The sequence below is a fragment of the Numida meleagris genome, chromosome 4 (genome assembly GCF_002078875.1).
Source record: "Numida meleagris isolate 19003 breed g44 Domestic line chromosome 4, NumMel1.0, whole genome shotgun sequence".
Classification (NCBI taxonomy): Eukaryota; Metazoa; Chordata; class Aves; order Galliformes; family Numididae; genus Numida; species Numida meleagris.
The window spans coordinates 70,692,808-70,710,212 of record NC_034412.1 but is presented as its reverse complement, the minus strand read 5'-3'; the positions used below and the strand labels follow the sequence as shown (position 1 = coordinate 70,710,212).

General features: G+C 40.1%; 2 protein-coding genes across 4 annotated transcripts in view; one reads left to right on the top strand and one right to left on the bottom strand.

Annotated features, from left to right (window-relative positions):
* The window catches only part of LOC110398445, a 41,441-nt gene extending 37,045 nt beyond the window's left edge, over positions 1 to 4,396 (top strand). For all 3 annotated transcript variants that reach the window (XM_021396094.1, XM_021396093.1, XM_021396089.1), the window contains one exon: positions 4,258 to 4,396. In XM_021396094.1, coding sequence (XP_021251769.1) covers positions 4,258 to 4,306 — 49 coding nt within the window. In that variant the 3' untranslated portion in view covers positions 4,307 to 4,396. The remainder of the gene's footprint in view (positions 1 to 4,257) is intronic.
* LONRF1 (LON peptidase N-terminal domain and ring finger 1) lies at positions 1,452 to 17,258 on the bottom strand. Its single transcript, XM_021396095.1, has 12 exons — positions 16,567 to 17,258; positions 12,193 to 12,311; positions 9,378 to 9,500; positions 8,555 to 8,701; positions 7,804 to 8,041; positions 7,626 to 7,716; positions 6,663 to 6,777; positions 5,985 to 6,106; positions 5,059 to 5,217; positions 4,784 to 4,946; positions 4,235 to 4,387; positions 1,452 to 2,729 (listed from the first exon to the last, which is right to left on the bottom strand). The coding sequence occupies exons 1-12, from the start codon at positions 17,141 to 17,143 to the stop codon at positions 2,571 to 2,573; spliced, it is 2,166 nt and encodes a 721-aa protein (XP_021251770.1). The 5' UTR covers positions 17,144 to 17,258; the 3' UTR covers positions 1,452 to 2,570.

Genomic DNA, 17,405 nt, shown 5'->3' with positions numbered 1-17,405 from the left:
AGTTATACCTAGAGTTTTCTGAAAGACTTAACTCCAGAAACAATAAACAATTTCCCTCTATCCCTCCCTTCTGATGACAGATGTCATCGCCACCTAGCATCAAACATTTTGCATCTTTTATTTTTCTCCCTCCCAGTTGCAGAAAAGCACTTTAAGTAACAGAGTTATGGAGAGATTTCAGTATGGATGCAATGACCCTTAAAAAGATACTTCATATCTACTATGTACTTGATGGAACAGCCTTCCTCTCATACTTCCAAGATGTAGTGGAGTGAAAAATATTTTTAAAAAAAAAAAGGATAAGCTTCCCAAATTCAAAACACTACATATAAAGTGCAACATAGCACATATCTTTAAAGATCTACACTGAAAGGTCTATGCTGTCAGTCCATCCTGCTTGTCTGTTCCATTCTAACTGCACGAAGTGACAAAGTCTGATCCACAAACACTTGAAACAATCCCAGTGTGTGAGACCTCAAAAATCTTTTTTCTCTGTTCTCAATTTCTTATAATTTCCAATGGCAACTACAGTGATGATGTTTGTGGAATAGCTATTAGACAGTAGTACTTAAAGTCTTAATGGAGTTCATACTGATCTCAGTAACTTCATTTTTTTTTGTTGCTGTTTCTTCAAATTTTCTCTTAACATTTTTCCCAATTCCAGAGGTAGAACTTACACAAGCACAGGACAGTACCAGCCTATCGACACTTCCTTATCTGTTCTTAGCAGAATTTTTATTTTGTTAAAAACTCATGGGAATTAATAAGAACAGCTGGAAGCCACATCTTCTGTCAGATGTGGGAACACTCAGTTTGAAAATTAAGGCTCTTTGCATGAAAAAAATACATAAATCTACCACTAGATCATTTTTTTTTCCTGTCAAAAAAAAAATTAATCTCGTCACCTGCATTCCTACGGAGATTGTGGTAATATGAAAATTAAGCTTCTAAGGTTAACATACCCAAGCAGCAGAATCAAAGATCCTCCTTCCATTAATGCAAATAAAGCTTTCTCAAATATTAACCCAGAACTTAACCTGGATTGAAGACCACGTTAAAATTAACTCAGCAGATTCTTGGTTGCCTGTGATATCTCAAACCTGATACACCAGAAGAGAAGAAAGCCAGAGCACCTGGTTAGCAAAGTTCTGAAATACTGTTCTGCAAGAACAGTTTTCGACAACTTTCTAATCCTGAAATGAAAATTTCACACTTTGAGCCACCTTGAGTAGATACAACAGTACAACAGAAGGACACCAGCAACAAACTTGACTGACCAATGAATCAGTCAGAGAGGTACTGTAAACAGAAACACATTGTGTACGTACTATTTAACATCCTGAAGTGCCCACAGCCTTGATCTCAGTTAAACAGCTGCTCCTGGCAGCCGTAACTGGCAGAAGCTTCTCAACAGAAGGATATGGAAAATGAAAGTGAGTTTTAGTTTCTGATACAGTTAAAATATTACAAACTTTTAGCTTTTATTGAAAATTAAATATATTAGCAAAAGCAAGATTTAAGAAATATTTTACAAATCATTTACATACAAGAAAGCCAGTATCAGACATATTCACAAATATGCAAACCTTTAATTACAAAAAGTACCTAATGGCAGCATGATGCTTACCTTGCCACTGCAGTGTGCTCTACTATTGATATAAGGCATAGAACTCACGTTTGCACCAACTTAAAGAGTTCAAATAAAACTTTAAGCTTTAAAATCCTGGATGCACAATCCCAAATACACACACACACACACGCACTCTTAAGATTTCTCCTTGTAAGCTCTATAAACTAAGTGTGTGCTCTGGAAGAACAGCCAGCCTGAAAAGCCCAGTAGAAATGTAACCGGTACTAGCATTTAGTTTTCCGTTTCCTCTTTAACATGTACAGGCCTAGGTATGTAAACCATATTCACAGTTTAATTATTTTTAGACAGAAGTACCTTTTTTTTTTTTTTTTTTGCATTTGTTCCTTAAAATTGGCTCTCAGTTCAGCATACAGTTCATAATGTCACCTGTTTTGTGATGCATACATTTACAAGATAACTTAAAAATCTGTGCCATGTTCATGGTCAAGATAACTCAACAAGAATAGTAATATCCAACAGTGATATTCAACACTATATTTCAAATATTTGTGCAAACAGCAAAAGAACAGTTTTATGAGGCAAACTTATTTGCAAAACCTTTAATACCTCTTCTATGTTGTAAACTCGGACTGTCAGCCTTAAGTCCTGCACTTCCCACAGCTTTAAAAAGTCAGTGGCTAAAATTATCAAGTCTCAAAAACGTTCTCTTCTACATAGTGCAAATCGTAAAACAGATCATGTGAAAAACATATCTAGCTGGATTGACTTTGTGCAATCATCAGTGGTCTTCTCTCATAGTTGAAGAAAGTGTGCATTCAAAGAACCATATGGTTCAAGAAGCTGGGCAGGCGGGAAGGAGAGAGAAAAAGCAGTTCCATTACACTTCTCAAACCAGTGCTAGATGTGCAAAGGCAGCAAAAATTCCAGCTGCTACTACAACCAGAACAGATTTACTTTTCAGGAAGACCCAGGCGGTTAGTCACTTGGACTGGTCCCTAGAAAAATATGTAAGTATATGTTGGATTTTTATCAGACGGTCTTTTAAAGACATCATAGAGAGAACTGACAGCTGATATCTGGGGTCTACTGGGAGAACAGCTAGAAGCCACCAACACCAAGCAGGACCATTGGGCATTGCCTAAAAATAAGAGAAATACTGGTTACTAATGAACAATGCTGATTAATACAACGAAGACATTAAAAGACAAAGGTGTCAAAAACAAACACTTGTTTGAATTTTGATATCAACTAGAGAATTACAGATCTGTAATATCAAGAGGGTTCTGAATTGATCTGTCATGATCCCTCTTCACCACAGAAGTCAAATAAAGTGCACTTAAACTATGTTTGATAAAGCAATCGATTATTTTTGAGACAACACAGACATCTCGGTTTCCTTAGGAAAGGATGGCTCAGTATAGGACAGTCACCTAATAAACCTCCCTGATGGAAACTAATTTAATATCTGTCACATTACTCTTCAGGTTTGAATATTCTTGATGCCTAACATAGATTGCGTTCATCTGTTGCTGTATCTGAAGGATTCCTCTATTACTACTCCATTCCACTCACATCTCGTTACCTTCTAGACAGAGCAAGACTGCTTAGTTTGTTTCTTCTAATTTTATAAAACATACTTTCTAGCTTTTTCCTATACTTTATTCAATTCCTTACACTCAGCCTGAGACATCATATGCCCAGGACATAATAGTCCTCAGTGGAGGATGTGTCACTCCAGAGCAGACTTACCTCAGTTACCTCACATACTTGTAAAAACAGTCTTGGTAGTGGTACGCTCCTGAATGAAATTTCCTCCCTTTCATCTTTATCTCACAGTTGACACTTAATGTTCTAAGCCTCAGGCACATACCCTCAGTCTTGCTGCCCAGCTGGTTATCCTGTTTGAATGCACTTACTTCTCTTCGCTAATATACGTTGCTTTAAACCAGTCTTTTAGTTAAAAGTGTTCTAAAATCATTTCTGAAATTATACACTGGCCTCCAAAGCATTTACAAAACATGTACCAAACACCTTCCAAGATCAACTGGTATGGTCTCAAAAATATGTAGCAGATGGGAGATGACTTTTTCCAGCCTCCCACTGTTTCAGGATCTCTCTGATCTACACCAATTGTTTACAATAACCATTGAAATAGATGGCTGAAGCTAGTTTCTTAACATAAACATTTGCCAAATCCTAACGGCTGCAGCAATTTACAGTAGCACTACCTCAGAGAAAGGAGGAAAGTGTTATTTGTGATTACCACTCTGTCACAGATTACTGCCTATACGTATGCCAGGAAAGAAAATACTGAAACATTCCCTATTTTTCTCCATTTGAATTCTAACAGCTTTACAAAAACCAATAGTTTAAAACATTTATATAACTTAAAGTGTTATCAGTACACTAATTCTGTATATAGAATAGCATATCATCCTGTATGGCAGAAAAAAATTGCCTATTGCCTTCTGCTGCTCTCCGTAAGAGAAGCAAGATAAAGCCCCACTTCCTTTTAAATTGAGGAAAAAAGTATTTTTCTTTTAATGTTTAGCAGCGTTTTAACAATTGGATTTTGGTTTTCCTCACCTACCCTCCCCCAATAAAAAATATGTACCTAATATTTGATGTTAAACAGTGTCTCACCTGTATATTTTCCTCCCTGTCAGGCATTGGCCCAAAGTGCTGAAGAATCTGAGTGCGGAATTTGTTTCTTAAGTTTTGGAACCAACTGCAGGCCTGATTGTAAACAAAGTTGTGAAGTTCTCTCAGTTTCTTTAGTTCTTCTTCATCAGCAACCTGGAACAGGAACATTGTGAAAACACCATTACAAATGAAGAAAGTTGCCATAGTTATAGGCTAACATAAAAAAGACATTTAATTTCAATTCTATTTAGTTAAGTTTTTGCACTCTCCTAAGCTGTGGTTGCTAGTGTCTGAATAGCAAAGAAATCCCCTGATACTTAAAAATTCTTGAGTTACAGCTTCACAAACTACTGTTCAAACACAAAGCAAAATCCTTCCTTCTTATTTCATAATAATAATAAAAAAATAATCTATTTCTTCCTTATACTGACATTGTATCCTCCAAGGTTCTATGGACCTAAAAAATTGACAGAACCTTCAAAACAAACCAAGGAAAAAGTCTTAAGATATTAGCTAAGAGTGTAAGTATTTGGACAGAATTCTGGATACCTTAACATCTTCCAAATACTCAATGTCTGCAGTGCAATAACCATCTTTCATCCCTCTTTGTAAAACTCGAAATCTCTTTCCACCAACTGTATCAACAACAGATCGTCCATCCGGCAGAAAATGAACGTTCCTAATTTGCAGCATGCAACCATAATCTGCAAAACTAGAAAAGAGACTTTATCAGTAATGTAATTACATGCTTCTGTGAGGACGCTTGGTTTAATTAAAAGAAGACAGAAGAGAAAAGAAGCTTACTATTAGAATGTAAAACCTACCCATTTTGAGAATCACTTATACACATCCCAAACTGTTTAGTCCCAGTTTCCATGCTTCTGCGAATCATTAGTCGATATCTTGGCTCAAACACGTGTAGAGGGCAAGGCACAGTAGGATATGCCATAGTGCAAACAAACATTGGAACATTCTTGGTCAAGCTTCAAAAGAATGACAAAAGAAATACATGGCTTAAAATATAATTACTGAGCAATGCCAAGACAAGACTTTTTTTTACAGTATGTGTTTGAGGTCATAAAATACCTGTTACAAACTTTAATAGTAACCACGTTATAACAACTTCCATAATCAGTAAGAACACAATGACTGAACGCTTATGTACTGATTTGAATACATAATGGACAGTGAGCTGAACTGTCTAGTCAGTGAATATAGGACTTGTCATGAGATCAAGGGTGTTTCCTTGTTTTCTTCTGTTATGGTTTAGTTGATGCCACAATAACTGCACAGTAACCAGCTCACCATTTAGATTAAGTTCAATGATGCAATCCAGACTATGGTTTTTACCCTTGGAATGTCTCAGCAAGGCCTAGTAGTTGAAAAAACTAAGCAGAATCTAGAAGTCATTTCCACTAGAACTGAATGACCTCTACGAATAGTCAGACATTATCAATTAAATATTACACAGTTTTTACAATGTAGTTTTTATTATTAAGGAAAATGTATCTAGAAATTTTTCCACTAGAAGTGAGTACCCCCAGGAGCTTTTCAGCACGGCTGTGCTCTATCCTTTCATCCCCCAGCTCGTACTGATAGCAGGGGCTGCCACGACCCAGGTGCAAGACCTTGCACTTGGATCTATTGAACCTCATGAGGTTCACCAGGGCACACTGCTCAAGCCTGTCTAGGTCAAATACTATTCTGATACTAATCTCTCAGGTTTTCTGACAAAAGGCAGGAAGCTTACTTTGAGTGTTCAGCAGTTTCTTCAGCATGAATTCGTTTTCTTTCATACAGCTCATCAGACAAATATTTCATTATTAATTCCTCTAGCAGTTCTGTGATGCTGTATTTTCTGCTTGCAAGGTACTGTAAGCAATTTAAAACAAAATGTTTCTTTACTGATATATAATAGAATTGAGACAAATCAGCTTTTATTTAAACCATGATACATGAAATATGTGACAAATGAGATTTATGTCCGTGAAAACTTGAAACCATTAAGAGCTCTGAAATTCTTATATTTCTGAACACCCAACATTAACATCTGAAAATTCTGTTTTAGTTCTTACAGTGCAACAACTCAAGTGTCTAATTCAGTATACATTTCTATACTTACCAGGGACAGAATTTATCTTCTACATTATACAGCCACACAAATAAGTAAAGCATCCAGAAACCACAGGGAAGTCTTACTGGATAGTTATCAGTTAACAAATACACAGGATTTGGTTATATCAATAAAGTAGGCGATCACAGAAACATGAAACCTCTAAGACCTAAGGCAAACATAGACAATTTGTACTGACGTTTACCTCAAGTTTTTTTCTTTCCACAAGCAATCTATAACCACAATCCCTTGCATTTAAGAAGCCTTTACAATGATAAAATATTTGTCTATACGAGTTCTACTGATCAACAGTACCTCCTTCAAACTCTCCTTACAGAGTGGACACTGAGGAGCATGGTCTAAACACCGTTCCAAGCAACCTTTGCAAAAAGTGTGTCCGCAAGGTGTTGTCACTGGCTCAAAGAAAAGCCTGAAACAAAGTTATTAAAAATTACATACCATGGCAAGTTTCTGTCTTGTGTAATAAAGAAAACAAACAACTCAGTGATCAACCTTTTTTACTTTTTTTCCACTAATTATATCTGAAGCAGAGAAAATTAATCCCTTGTCTCCTTATGTTACCTTTTCCTCTATGAAGTTTGTTTCCATTCACCACTGCACTAGTTTTGTACACTTTATGATCAATCCAAACACATTTCTATGGACTAAATACTTAAACTTTGACTCCAATACAAAAAGATTTTGATCCTACTACATAGGATCATACTCAAAATATACAAAATTAAGTAATTAAATTATTTAAAGAGCTATGTTGCTTTCGAAGCAGTTTTGCACATTATTAACATAACTACAGATAATTTAGCATACCCAATGTTTTCATGTTTTAAGACTTCTATTCTAGAACTCAAGAAGACTCGATAAGAACTCTTATATCCATCAACTGCATCTAGCAGATTGACATTCTGAAGTCATTTCCTTGATCTGAGATACACAGGCAATCTTTCTAGGCATTAGACCTCCCAAATTAAAAAATTAACTAGTCTTACCGGCTGAAAAAAACCACAGTATTGTACCACAGAAGAGTCTCTCCTTTTTGAGCATCCAGCTAACACCACCAAATTTAATAGGCAACTTGATTACAATTATGATGTAACACATTTAAATAAGCATTTAAATGCTGGGATATAGGAAAGGCTGAAAATATTTCTTAACTGACACTAGAGCTCATCACAACCTATAAATACCTCAGTTAACATGTGCCAAAGATGTGATCAAACATCTATAATGAAAATATTGAACCAATGAGAAAAGTCTTACCTCATACATAGAGAGCACTCAAAATCTGATACGTCAATCAAATTCCCTGGAACTGTTCCATAAGCCAGTTTCATGTCCCAGTTTGTACTTTCTAAAGAAACATGAAATAAAACACACCTTTCAAAGAAAGGCACAAGACAGTAAATACTTCAAATTTTCAAATTAAGTGATTGCTTACCTCCTTGCTTTTTGTGTTTGTTTCTTCCATCTTCACATACAACTGTATCCTGCTCTGAAAATGAAAGCTTTCTTTTCAACAAAGCACCTTTTTCTTGGCCAGAGAGAAGAGGTTCAGAAGATACTCTCTTTAAGCCATCCTCCTTGGCAAGGGCTTTTGTTGAGTTAAGAGCATGGGCAGACTGTGCACGATTTAGGCTTCCAATCACAGGCTCCAGTACCTCTGATCTTCCTAAACTCTACACAAGACAAAAGAACTGTACATTAGGGATAGCACAAATATAAGAATATAAAATGTGAATATGCAAGAGTGCTTAAACCAAACTGATACCCAGTTACCTCATCGGTTAACTGGAAGAATCTTCTAAGTCAAGACACTACTCAAATTTCCTTATCATTAATCATTCAAAAAAAATATTTACCTCAAAGAGAAGAAAAACTATACTTTTTACTTAGAAGTTATATTAAAAAATAAAAATATTAATAACAATAATATCAAAAAGTACTTTTTGCTTTGCAACTAATGTAAAATTTCAGTAGTTTCTAGTAAGTAGCTCACTTGAATGAGGTATATAATACTCCAAATGAGAAGACATTACTTTCAAATCATAATTCTTCCAATTTAGCCAATTGCAGAGAGCCAGCATTTAGAGCTAGTACTTAGAGAATAAGTATGACAAATAAGGATATCAGGATGTCTGATACTTGCATATTAGCCAAAGAACAAATCTCATCTTATGATTTCTAGTTACCTGCTCAGGACAAAGTTGTAAATTGCAGTAAGACTCAGTCACCTCAGAACCAAGCACAAAAGATTTATTTCGAGTATGTGGTGAACTCCAAGAGGATTCCTTCAAACTCTCTCCTAGCTTCTCCAGTGACAGTACATCACGCAACGTCTGGAAAACAAACAGCTCATAACAACAAAAAGAGGATCTGGGTATAGCTTCATTACAAACCTTTACACCAAAACCAAGAATTCAATTTACATGAAGTTACCCCCTGAATAAAGCTTTACTTCAGAACAGTTAACAAGCAGAAATCTGTATACCTGTATAGCTAAGCAGAATTTATCTAGGAATCATCTCCACTAGAACTTGATGACCTCTTTGAACATTTAGACACTATCAATTAAACATGAAACAGTTTTTGCAATGCAGTTTTTATTATTAAGGAAAATTTACCTAGAAATTCTTCCACTAGAAGTGACCTCTTCAGAGTTGGACATTATCAATTCAATATCATACACATTTTTCAGCATAGGTTTTCATTACTGAAGAAAAGCTGCTGTAGTCTATGCACGAAAGAATTCCATTTACTATATTCAAGTTGGCATTCTCTTTCCAATCACCTAGTAGCAACTTCAGAAGCTTTGAGGCATATGTCCTCAAAACCTGTACATTAGGACTCTCTCTTCAACAGAGCATGGTACATCTTGAAGGAATTAATCAAAGCGTCAGCTCAACCCTCTCTGTATGCATGGCAGGTTTTTTGATGGTCAACTGTCTACCATAACAGGAACTTTACAAAGGAATCAAAACAAAGGTAGTAATCCGGTTTGATATATCAAATTACCTTTTCTACTTCTAGCTTGGCTGGAAGAAAATCCTCATCAAGGGCTAAGCACTGTAGAAACAGTTGTAAGGCATCACCTACAAAACCAGAGTCATGCAGCACTTTTCCTTTCCGGAAGTAGACCTGAGAAACAGATTACATGATTACACTTCTGGTGAATATACAGAACTGTATTATTCTCATTACAGGCATTATAAAAGAATTAAAACAAGAAGCCTCAATGAAAAAGGAATGCCCCTCTTCAGCAAACTTCAGCTGTGCACAGCATGTATGATACATATGCCTTGCCTAACATAAATCCCCTACGCTGAAAATAACTATGGCATAGGCTGGTGTTCATCTCCTTCCAGTTAATTTGCTCTGGCTTAGACAAAAGGCTAAAATCCTGTCTAGTGCTGAATTCACACAAGGCCTTCTTAATTTCAACATTCTGTGAGGTTATGGAAAGGGAGAAGAGGGAAATACAATTAAAATTATTACATATCCTCGTAAAATAGCTTTCACAGGACACCTCTTTTGCCCTCAGCTTTATCAAAAATCTTATAGCTCTAACCTGTATGAAAAGACAATCCACACAACTACGCATTCCTTACATGTATCTTAATATAGATTCCTAATACAAAACAATGCACTTTTGGAATTGCTTCCTCCAACTACATTTTACTCTTGAACACTAGATAAAAAAAGCTTACTATTTTATATAGGGTGGGAAAGAAAGAGATAAGGCTACTGAATTTATACTACTGAAATACAAAAATACGATGTTGGAACCAACTCACCTCAATTTTAAAAAGTTGCATTTGCAGTAATATAAATGGAAGTTCAATAAAACAAAAAACGCCCTATTTTCTAAGCTAGATTTTGGATAATGGGCAAGAAAATTGAACTGGAAAAAGAAAAGCAAACAAGCAAAACACTGAATGTGGTTTCTATAGACCAACTGCCAATATTAAACAGTAAACTTAAACAAGGCTGTCAGATGAGGTGCGCATCTTCTTTGATGGATTTGGGTAGTTTCATTAAGAAGGAAAGTGTGCTAATCCTCCTCTTACAGGTACTTCATCTCCTTACACAGATAAGAATTTTAATCTATCAAACCAAGCTCAGTTAAATGAAGTCTGAGAAACAAATAAAAGCACAATGCTCTCTGAATTTGCAGTAGCCATGAAATTGCTCAACACAGGAGAAAACAAGAGAGAAGCAGTTATCTGTCCTTGTGCAGCAAGATCTTGCTGCTCCTGCTGTGCTGAGTTCAGATGGTGCTGGAATATGCAACACATAAGTAGTAACAGATCCAAAGGCCAGTGACTTTCCAGTTGCCCGCACTGTTTGCAGAGTTTAGCTTCCTACGAGTTTCTCCGTGCTTTTCAATGAAAAACTTTCCCAGCTCAAACAGCAAGCTATTCTTCACCAAACAAACAAAAAAGGCGACTGTAAGAAGTTACATCACCATAAACTATCCCAACTCCAAGTACTGAAGCCAGTAATGAAGGCCCCAAACAAACATATTTTTTATTATTGCCAATACTATTGCAAAAGGATTTAGTGCTCACTCTACATTCCTTTTTTTTTTTTTTACTCTGATAGCAATTGCAAAAGAAAACTGCATTGTCCTATTAGTATTCTTTTTTTTAGTAACCAGTGAGACTGAAAAAAATGAGAAATGCTGACTTAACACAGAGCCAAAAATCCTAGTCTGCACTGGCAACAATGCTCACTCATCTCACATGATATTCAAAGAACAAATAGTGCTTAAAATGCTCTTAAATTTGGGAAATACAGTCGAAGTATAAACACTTCAGGGAAACGCAGAGATTTAGAAGGACTAACTTTTATATAGTGTAAGTTACATTAATGAGCCAAACTTCTATGGCTCAGAAATTCTGCTTTTAAGCAGTTAAAGCTGGCTGCACAATTTCAGCCAGTGACCCAGCCAAACAACACTCAGCTGAATTTAAGTTTGTAAATCATAAAAGCATCATTCTTAAAAAAAGAAATGAGCGCTAACCAGCAACTGTAAATAGAATCATAGAATCACCAAGGTTGGAAAAGACCTCCAAGATCATCCAGACCAACTGCCTACCTATCACCAATATTTCCCAATAAACCATAACCCTCAGTACATCTAAACGATTCTTGAGCATCTCCAGGGACAATGACTCCACCACCTCCCTGGGCAGCCTATTCCAGCACCTGACCACTCTCTCGCAGAAGAAGTACTTTCTAACATCTAACCTGAATCTCCCCTGGCACAACTTGAGGCCATTCCCTCTCATCCCATCACTAGTTACATGGGAGAACAGGCCAACCCCCACCTCACCACAACCTCCCTTCAGGTAGCTGTAGAGAGAAGTAAGGTTTCCTCCAAGCCTCCTCTTCTCCAGACTGAACAATCCCAGCTCCTTCAGCCACTCCTCTTAAGGCCTGCGCTCCCTCACCAGCTTTGCTGCCCTTCTCTGAACACACTTCAGGGCCTCAGTGTTCCTCACAGTACTTCCCAAGAAGTCAGTTCTTCTCCACATCACCCTTCATCCAGCATCACTATCTCATGTTGTGATAGGAAATAAAAACACCTGAAGTTGTTGATGAAAGCTGAATCAGCAGTTCCAACTTACAGTGCTGACCAGTTGCCTGTCTCATATATAAATTTTTTAAGATACTTTTGAGCACTTTGCATGTACTTATAAAGAAAAACAAGAAAATCAAGTGTTTAAGGCAGCTGACCTTGCTTCATGTGATGAAAAGTTTATGCAAAATGCATTATGTTTATAGATAAACATGTATTTTGAGAAATTAAGAGTTCAAATCAACTTACCTCTGGCCAATTTGGCATTTTAGAAATAACAAAGTTTAGATCTTCTATGGCTGTTTTATACTCTTGGAGGCCAGCATACGACTCAGCTCTGTAGATTCTAAGCATCAAGTTACTGGAATCTGAAGACAAAATTAAATAACAGTTTTAATAATTTGGAACATTGTCATTTTGAATTAGATATGTTTTTATAGTGATATGTCAAAGCCATACTATATGAAAACATTTAATACACTCTTCTGTACTGTACCTTATAACAACTGAGGTACCTTCCTCCTCCTTTTCACCAGTGTTTGGGTTTAAAAATAGTAGCAATACTTCCAAGCTTATGTCTTCCAAGTTAATCTTTAACTTTTGAACCCTTTTATATTTTCAAAGATTTAACACCGAAGCTGACAAAGTACTGCTCAATACTGCTGTGACAACAGAAGTAGAGAACTAAGTTGATTTTAGTTTTATGGTACGCCCATTCAAAACCGTACAAATCTGACATTTTTCAAGTGTGGTGAATTCCAAGTATTAAAATCTAAGTATTAGAAAGCTTGCTTTCAAATGTTTGACTTTTTATTTAAACTGTCCTTTGTTCTAATAATGCCCAGCCCCTACGAGCTATAGCTAGAAACACTGTTAGCACTTGATTTATCAGAGATAGTCTCTACCCCTATGTGGGTTGAAAAGATAGCCAACAGCAGAAAGCCACTGATGCCAGCTGGCAGCCCTGCTCGAAGCAGCTGTGCTAGAATCACCTCCACAAAGGAGAAAACATTAATGCGCTCTTTAAAGACAAATCTTCATGTCTCAAATACAACATTTTGGACTTCCAGCAAAGGAACCTCAAAATAGGAAATCTTTGTGTCATTTAAACTATGATTTCCGTAACACAGCTAACTGTAGTCATTACACTGAAAAATGCCAGCTCATCACTTTGTTCTGGACTTTTTTTTTTTTAATACACCTGTGCTTTTCACCAAAATAAGTAAGTTAAACATTGGTGTAATGTAAACAACATTCAAATTAAGTTCTGTAGGTTTGTTTGAACAAAATTCCCTTGGAGGGATGCAGAAGAATCATTTCAATTTGATATTCTGTCTTAGTCTACTCAAGTGTCTAGTTTAAGTTTTTGTAATTACCAACATTAGCTTGTTTTACACATAAATCTGCTTCAGCAGCAAGCCAGACCAGTTTGCTGCTGAACCAGCATATTTTAACATACTGCTTTATATTTAGATACCACAGGTAAAAGACCTTAACTAAAAAGAAATGGTTAAGTAAACAAAAACTGACAACAGATTTCATGCACGAGAATGAAGTGTCCAATTCAGCTATAGTTCAGTTTCCCTTCAAATACATATATTCCTAAATCTATTTTTCTATTTTAGACAGTTAATGAAAGTCTGCAAAATTGTCTTTGTCTAACTTAACATGTATTCCTGCAAGTGTAAGAACTCTGATGCCTGCTTTCTTGTGGCTTTGTGCTTAGTGACTATTGTAGCCTACTAAGGCAGGAGCTCATCTTTTCTGTTGTGTTTGACTTTCTGGTGTTCAGCAGAGTCAATATTAACCTAAATTCCTTCCTTCAGAGGCAGCAGTGACTGGGGGTCTTTGTTCTCTAATAAGCTAGCAGCCTGTTTGCACTTGATCAGAAGGATTTCATCTTTTTCAGACTTTCAAGCATAGAAGATTATCTCAGAAGCTCCAAGACTTCCTCGGGGAGGTGGGGGTAGGGGTAGTTTGAAGATAAAAATATGAGTTTTAGTCTAGAGCTAGTGGATAGTTTGTTTCTTTATCAAAGAGAAAAGCATGGTTTGAACTGAACTGGCACAAAATTAAGGACTGAAACAAGGAGTTTAACTAGATCCCAGCTCTGCTGCTACACAAACACTGCCAACAAATCACAGAATATCCCAAGTTGGAAGGGACCCATGAGGATCATCAAGTCCAACCCCTGGCTCCACACAGAACCACCCTAAAATTAAACCCTGTGTCTGAGAGCATTGTTCAAAAGCTCCTCGAACACTGGCAGTTTGGGGCCATGACCACTACTATGGGGAGCCTGTTCCACACCCAAATGCTCAGTGCAGATTACAGACTATCTCAAAATGTTGGAAACACTGAAAGACCTAAATTTACATGTGCAATTTTAAAATGAGAATTCCTAGCCTTTGTATTGTGAAAAAAGTTTTACAATGTCGCAGAATGCATTTTGATGTTTGCCATCTAACAAGATGATGTAAAACGATGCAGACTGCTTCAAAAGTAATGTCTCCTATTTATTTCCATGGAAACTACAACACGTACAACAAGTACAATAGCACTGTTTGATAGGGTGAAATCTCATCTACAAAACACTATTTTTTTTGACACAGTCACCACCATTAGCTATGCATTTTCACCAGCAATGAACAGGAGCCTGTATGCTGCACTCTTAAAAATCTGCATGGCCATCCAGAATGTGGCTTGTCTTTCATGCCACTGTCCCACTGCTGAAATGCACCACCCACTGCCTCACTGTGCTGACATCTACTGTTTGGTCTCTATAAACATTCAGCAAGCTCCACCATCTGTTGCATGGCAACAAAACGTAACCGAATATTGGCGGGATGGTTCAGCCTCTACTGCCATATCACCAACATCTGCCTCTGACATCACGGGCCAACACAGTAAAATAGGAGGCATTACTTTCGGAGTAGCCCATCACATTTCAATTCCTTAGATCAGCTATTAAACAAAGCAGAAATAATTTGTTTGAATTGCCAATTTGAACTGCCCAATATATTACATGTCCAGAAATCAGTCACTCCTAGCATATTCAATACAAATTATTTTAATTAAAAACAAAAACGTGCAGAAATGTGTGCACTGGATATTATTGCAGAAATAGAAAACCGTACAAAGGTTTACACACAAAAAAAACAGTAGGTAGGCATTCATTTCTTTATGCTACTCTCAATGCATCTGCTTCTGCCTACTGTCAGCATGTGCATATCGTAAATGGATCACTTCTGGTCTGGTCCTACATGTTTTTCACCTGGTTCTTAAAAATACACAAAATTCTTCAAAAATAATACGTGCACTCTGCACTAGTGTTCAGAAGAACTGCAGGATACAGTATTTATGAATGCAGTACGACAGGGTCATTCCAATGGTTGGGGTGGGAACACCTGAGAAGAGACTGAGCTAACTGGTCTTGTTTAACGAGGAAACATGGAAGGCAGCAGAAGAACCTAACGACCTCCTGAAATCCCAGAAGAGGCTGCCTAGAACACAGAACCTGACACACACAGGGGGGAAAACAAGAGACAATGGTTATAAACCAGAACAAGGGTAGTTCTGCCTTTACATAAGCAAAAAATGTTTCACTATGATGGTAATCAACCTTTGAAGTGCTCGGGTTGTCCTGAGCAGCAGCAGAATCTTCATCCTGGTGGCATTTTCATAGTCCAACAGGACAAAGCCTTAAGTAAACTGCTCTAACTCAGCATTTGCCCTACTTTAAACAGTTTGTCAACAGACCTCCTAAAGCCCCTCCAGCAGGAACAGGTCTGTGACTGTGCCCAACCTCGGGTCTGTGAGCTGAGTGTGTGGGGATTAAAGCCTTCCTTTATGTAAGGAAATTCCTTCCAACCCCTGCACGGCGCACGTTATCTATATGAACATTACCATTCCTCATGTTTTTCAAAAGTAACTTTTACATCGTGGTGAATACCAGTAACTTCTTTCAGATGTTTCAAGAAATTTCCTTATGACCCATACGAGTCAATGCTGTACTTCAGAACACGTAGCGAGAAAAAAAAATAAACCTCTTCTGACAGCTCCAATACTTCAAATAGGAAATGGGACCTGCGGGGTTGCCGGAGCGCTAAAAACCCACAGATGCACAAAACCAACACGGCGCGTCACTGTGCCAGCACCAGCCAGGTGTACCCACCCCCGGGCCGAGCCCCGCAGGGCTCCCCACACCACGGCCGTACCGCGGTCCGCCCGGGCCCGGCGGCCCCGCCCGCCCCCCGCAGCCTCGCCCGGCACCAGACGGGGCGCGGCTCCGCCCGCCATGATGTCACCGCCATTACACAACCTGTCCCCACCGTGCCTCACGCTTATGCAACCGGGCCCGGCCCGCCGGAGCCGCGCGGTGACACTGGAAATAGGTCTGTCAGGAAACGGGATTACACGCGGCAGAGCCGGACGCACCGAGCCCGGGCAGCGCGGCGGCAAGGAAGCACCGGAGCGCACCTCGGCCCACGGGCAAGTTCCGTGGGTCCTCCCAGCAAACTTGGAAAACTTCAGAGTACTGGGGGACAGCACACCGGGCACATCCCGCCCCGTCCCTCCGTGAGGAGAAGGGACGCCGCCTCCCCCCCTCCGCCCCCGGCTCACCTGCCCGCAGCGCCTGCCCGGCGGCGCCCAGCGCCTCTCGGAAGCGGCCCTGCGCCAGCAGCTCCTCCAGCCGCCCGCCGGCCCGTGCCCGTTCGCACTCTCCCGGGAACCACTTCTCGGCCAGCTGGCTGAGCACCACGCTGGTGCGCAGCGGGGCGGCGGCCGTGCTGGTGCCCCCCGCCGGCAGCAGCCAGTCCCGGCAGCGGCGGCAGCGGGCCCGCAGCTCCCTCCGCAGGCAGCGGCGGCAGTAGGTGTGCCCGCACGGGACGGTCACCGGCTCGCTCAGGAAGCGCCCGCAGCCGCAGCACCGCAGCGGTCCCTCGGCCGCGCCTTCGGCGCCGCGCTCCCGGCCGCGGCCCGGCCCCTGCCGCAGGCGGTAGTTGAGCACCAGGCACTCCACCAGGGTCCCGAAGCGCCGCGAGCCGGCGAGCGGCCCGAGGCACAGCGACGCCAGGGAGGAGCCCCCCGCTTCCTTCAAGCGGCCCCTCCGCTCCCCGTCCGCTTCCTCGCCGAGCCGCCCGCTGCCTCCTGGCTCCGGCGACGCGTCCGAGCCCACGGCCACGGGAGAGAACGCCATCGGCTGCCGGCTCGGCAGAGGGGGTGTGGCGCTGCCGCTCCGGCCGCCGGGCCCGGCGCTGCGCACGGCGCTGAGGCACTGGCGGCGCGGGGCGGGGGAGGAAGCGAGGCACCCTCCGCGCGGGGCGGGGGGGCGTGTCACGTGCGCGCCGCCGCGCGCGCGACCCGGGGCAGAAGTGGGCGCGGGTACGTCTGCGCTCCCCCTGCCCCACCCCGCTCCCGCCCCTTTCAAACGTCTCCGCGCGCCCTCGCCCCGCCGCTTA

What these genes read in the sequence shown, in the direction of transcription:
- LONRF1 (XM_021396095.1), bottom strand. Translation starts at nt 17,143, where the DNA reads ATGGCGTTCTCTCCCGTGGCCGTGGGCTCGGACGCGTCGCCGGAGCCA. An exon ending in AGTATTTGGAAGATGTTAAG is followed by an intron (nt 4,388 to 4,783) that starts GTATCCAGAATT and finishes TTCCTGTTCCAG; the next exon opens with GTTGCTGATGAAGAAGAACT. An exon ending in ACAGGGAGGAAAATATACAG is followed by an intron (nt 2,730 to 4,234) that starts GTGAGACACTGT and finishes TCTTATTTTTAG; the next exon opens with GCAATGCCCAATGGTCCTGC.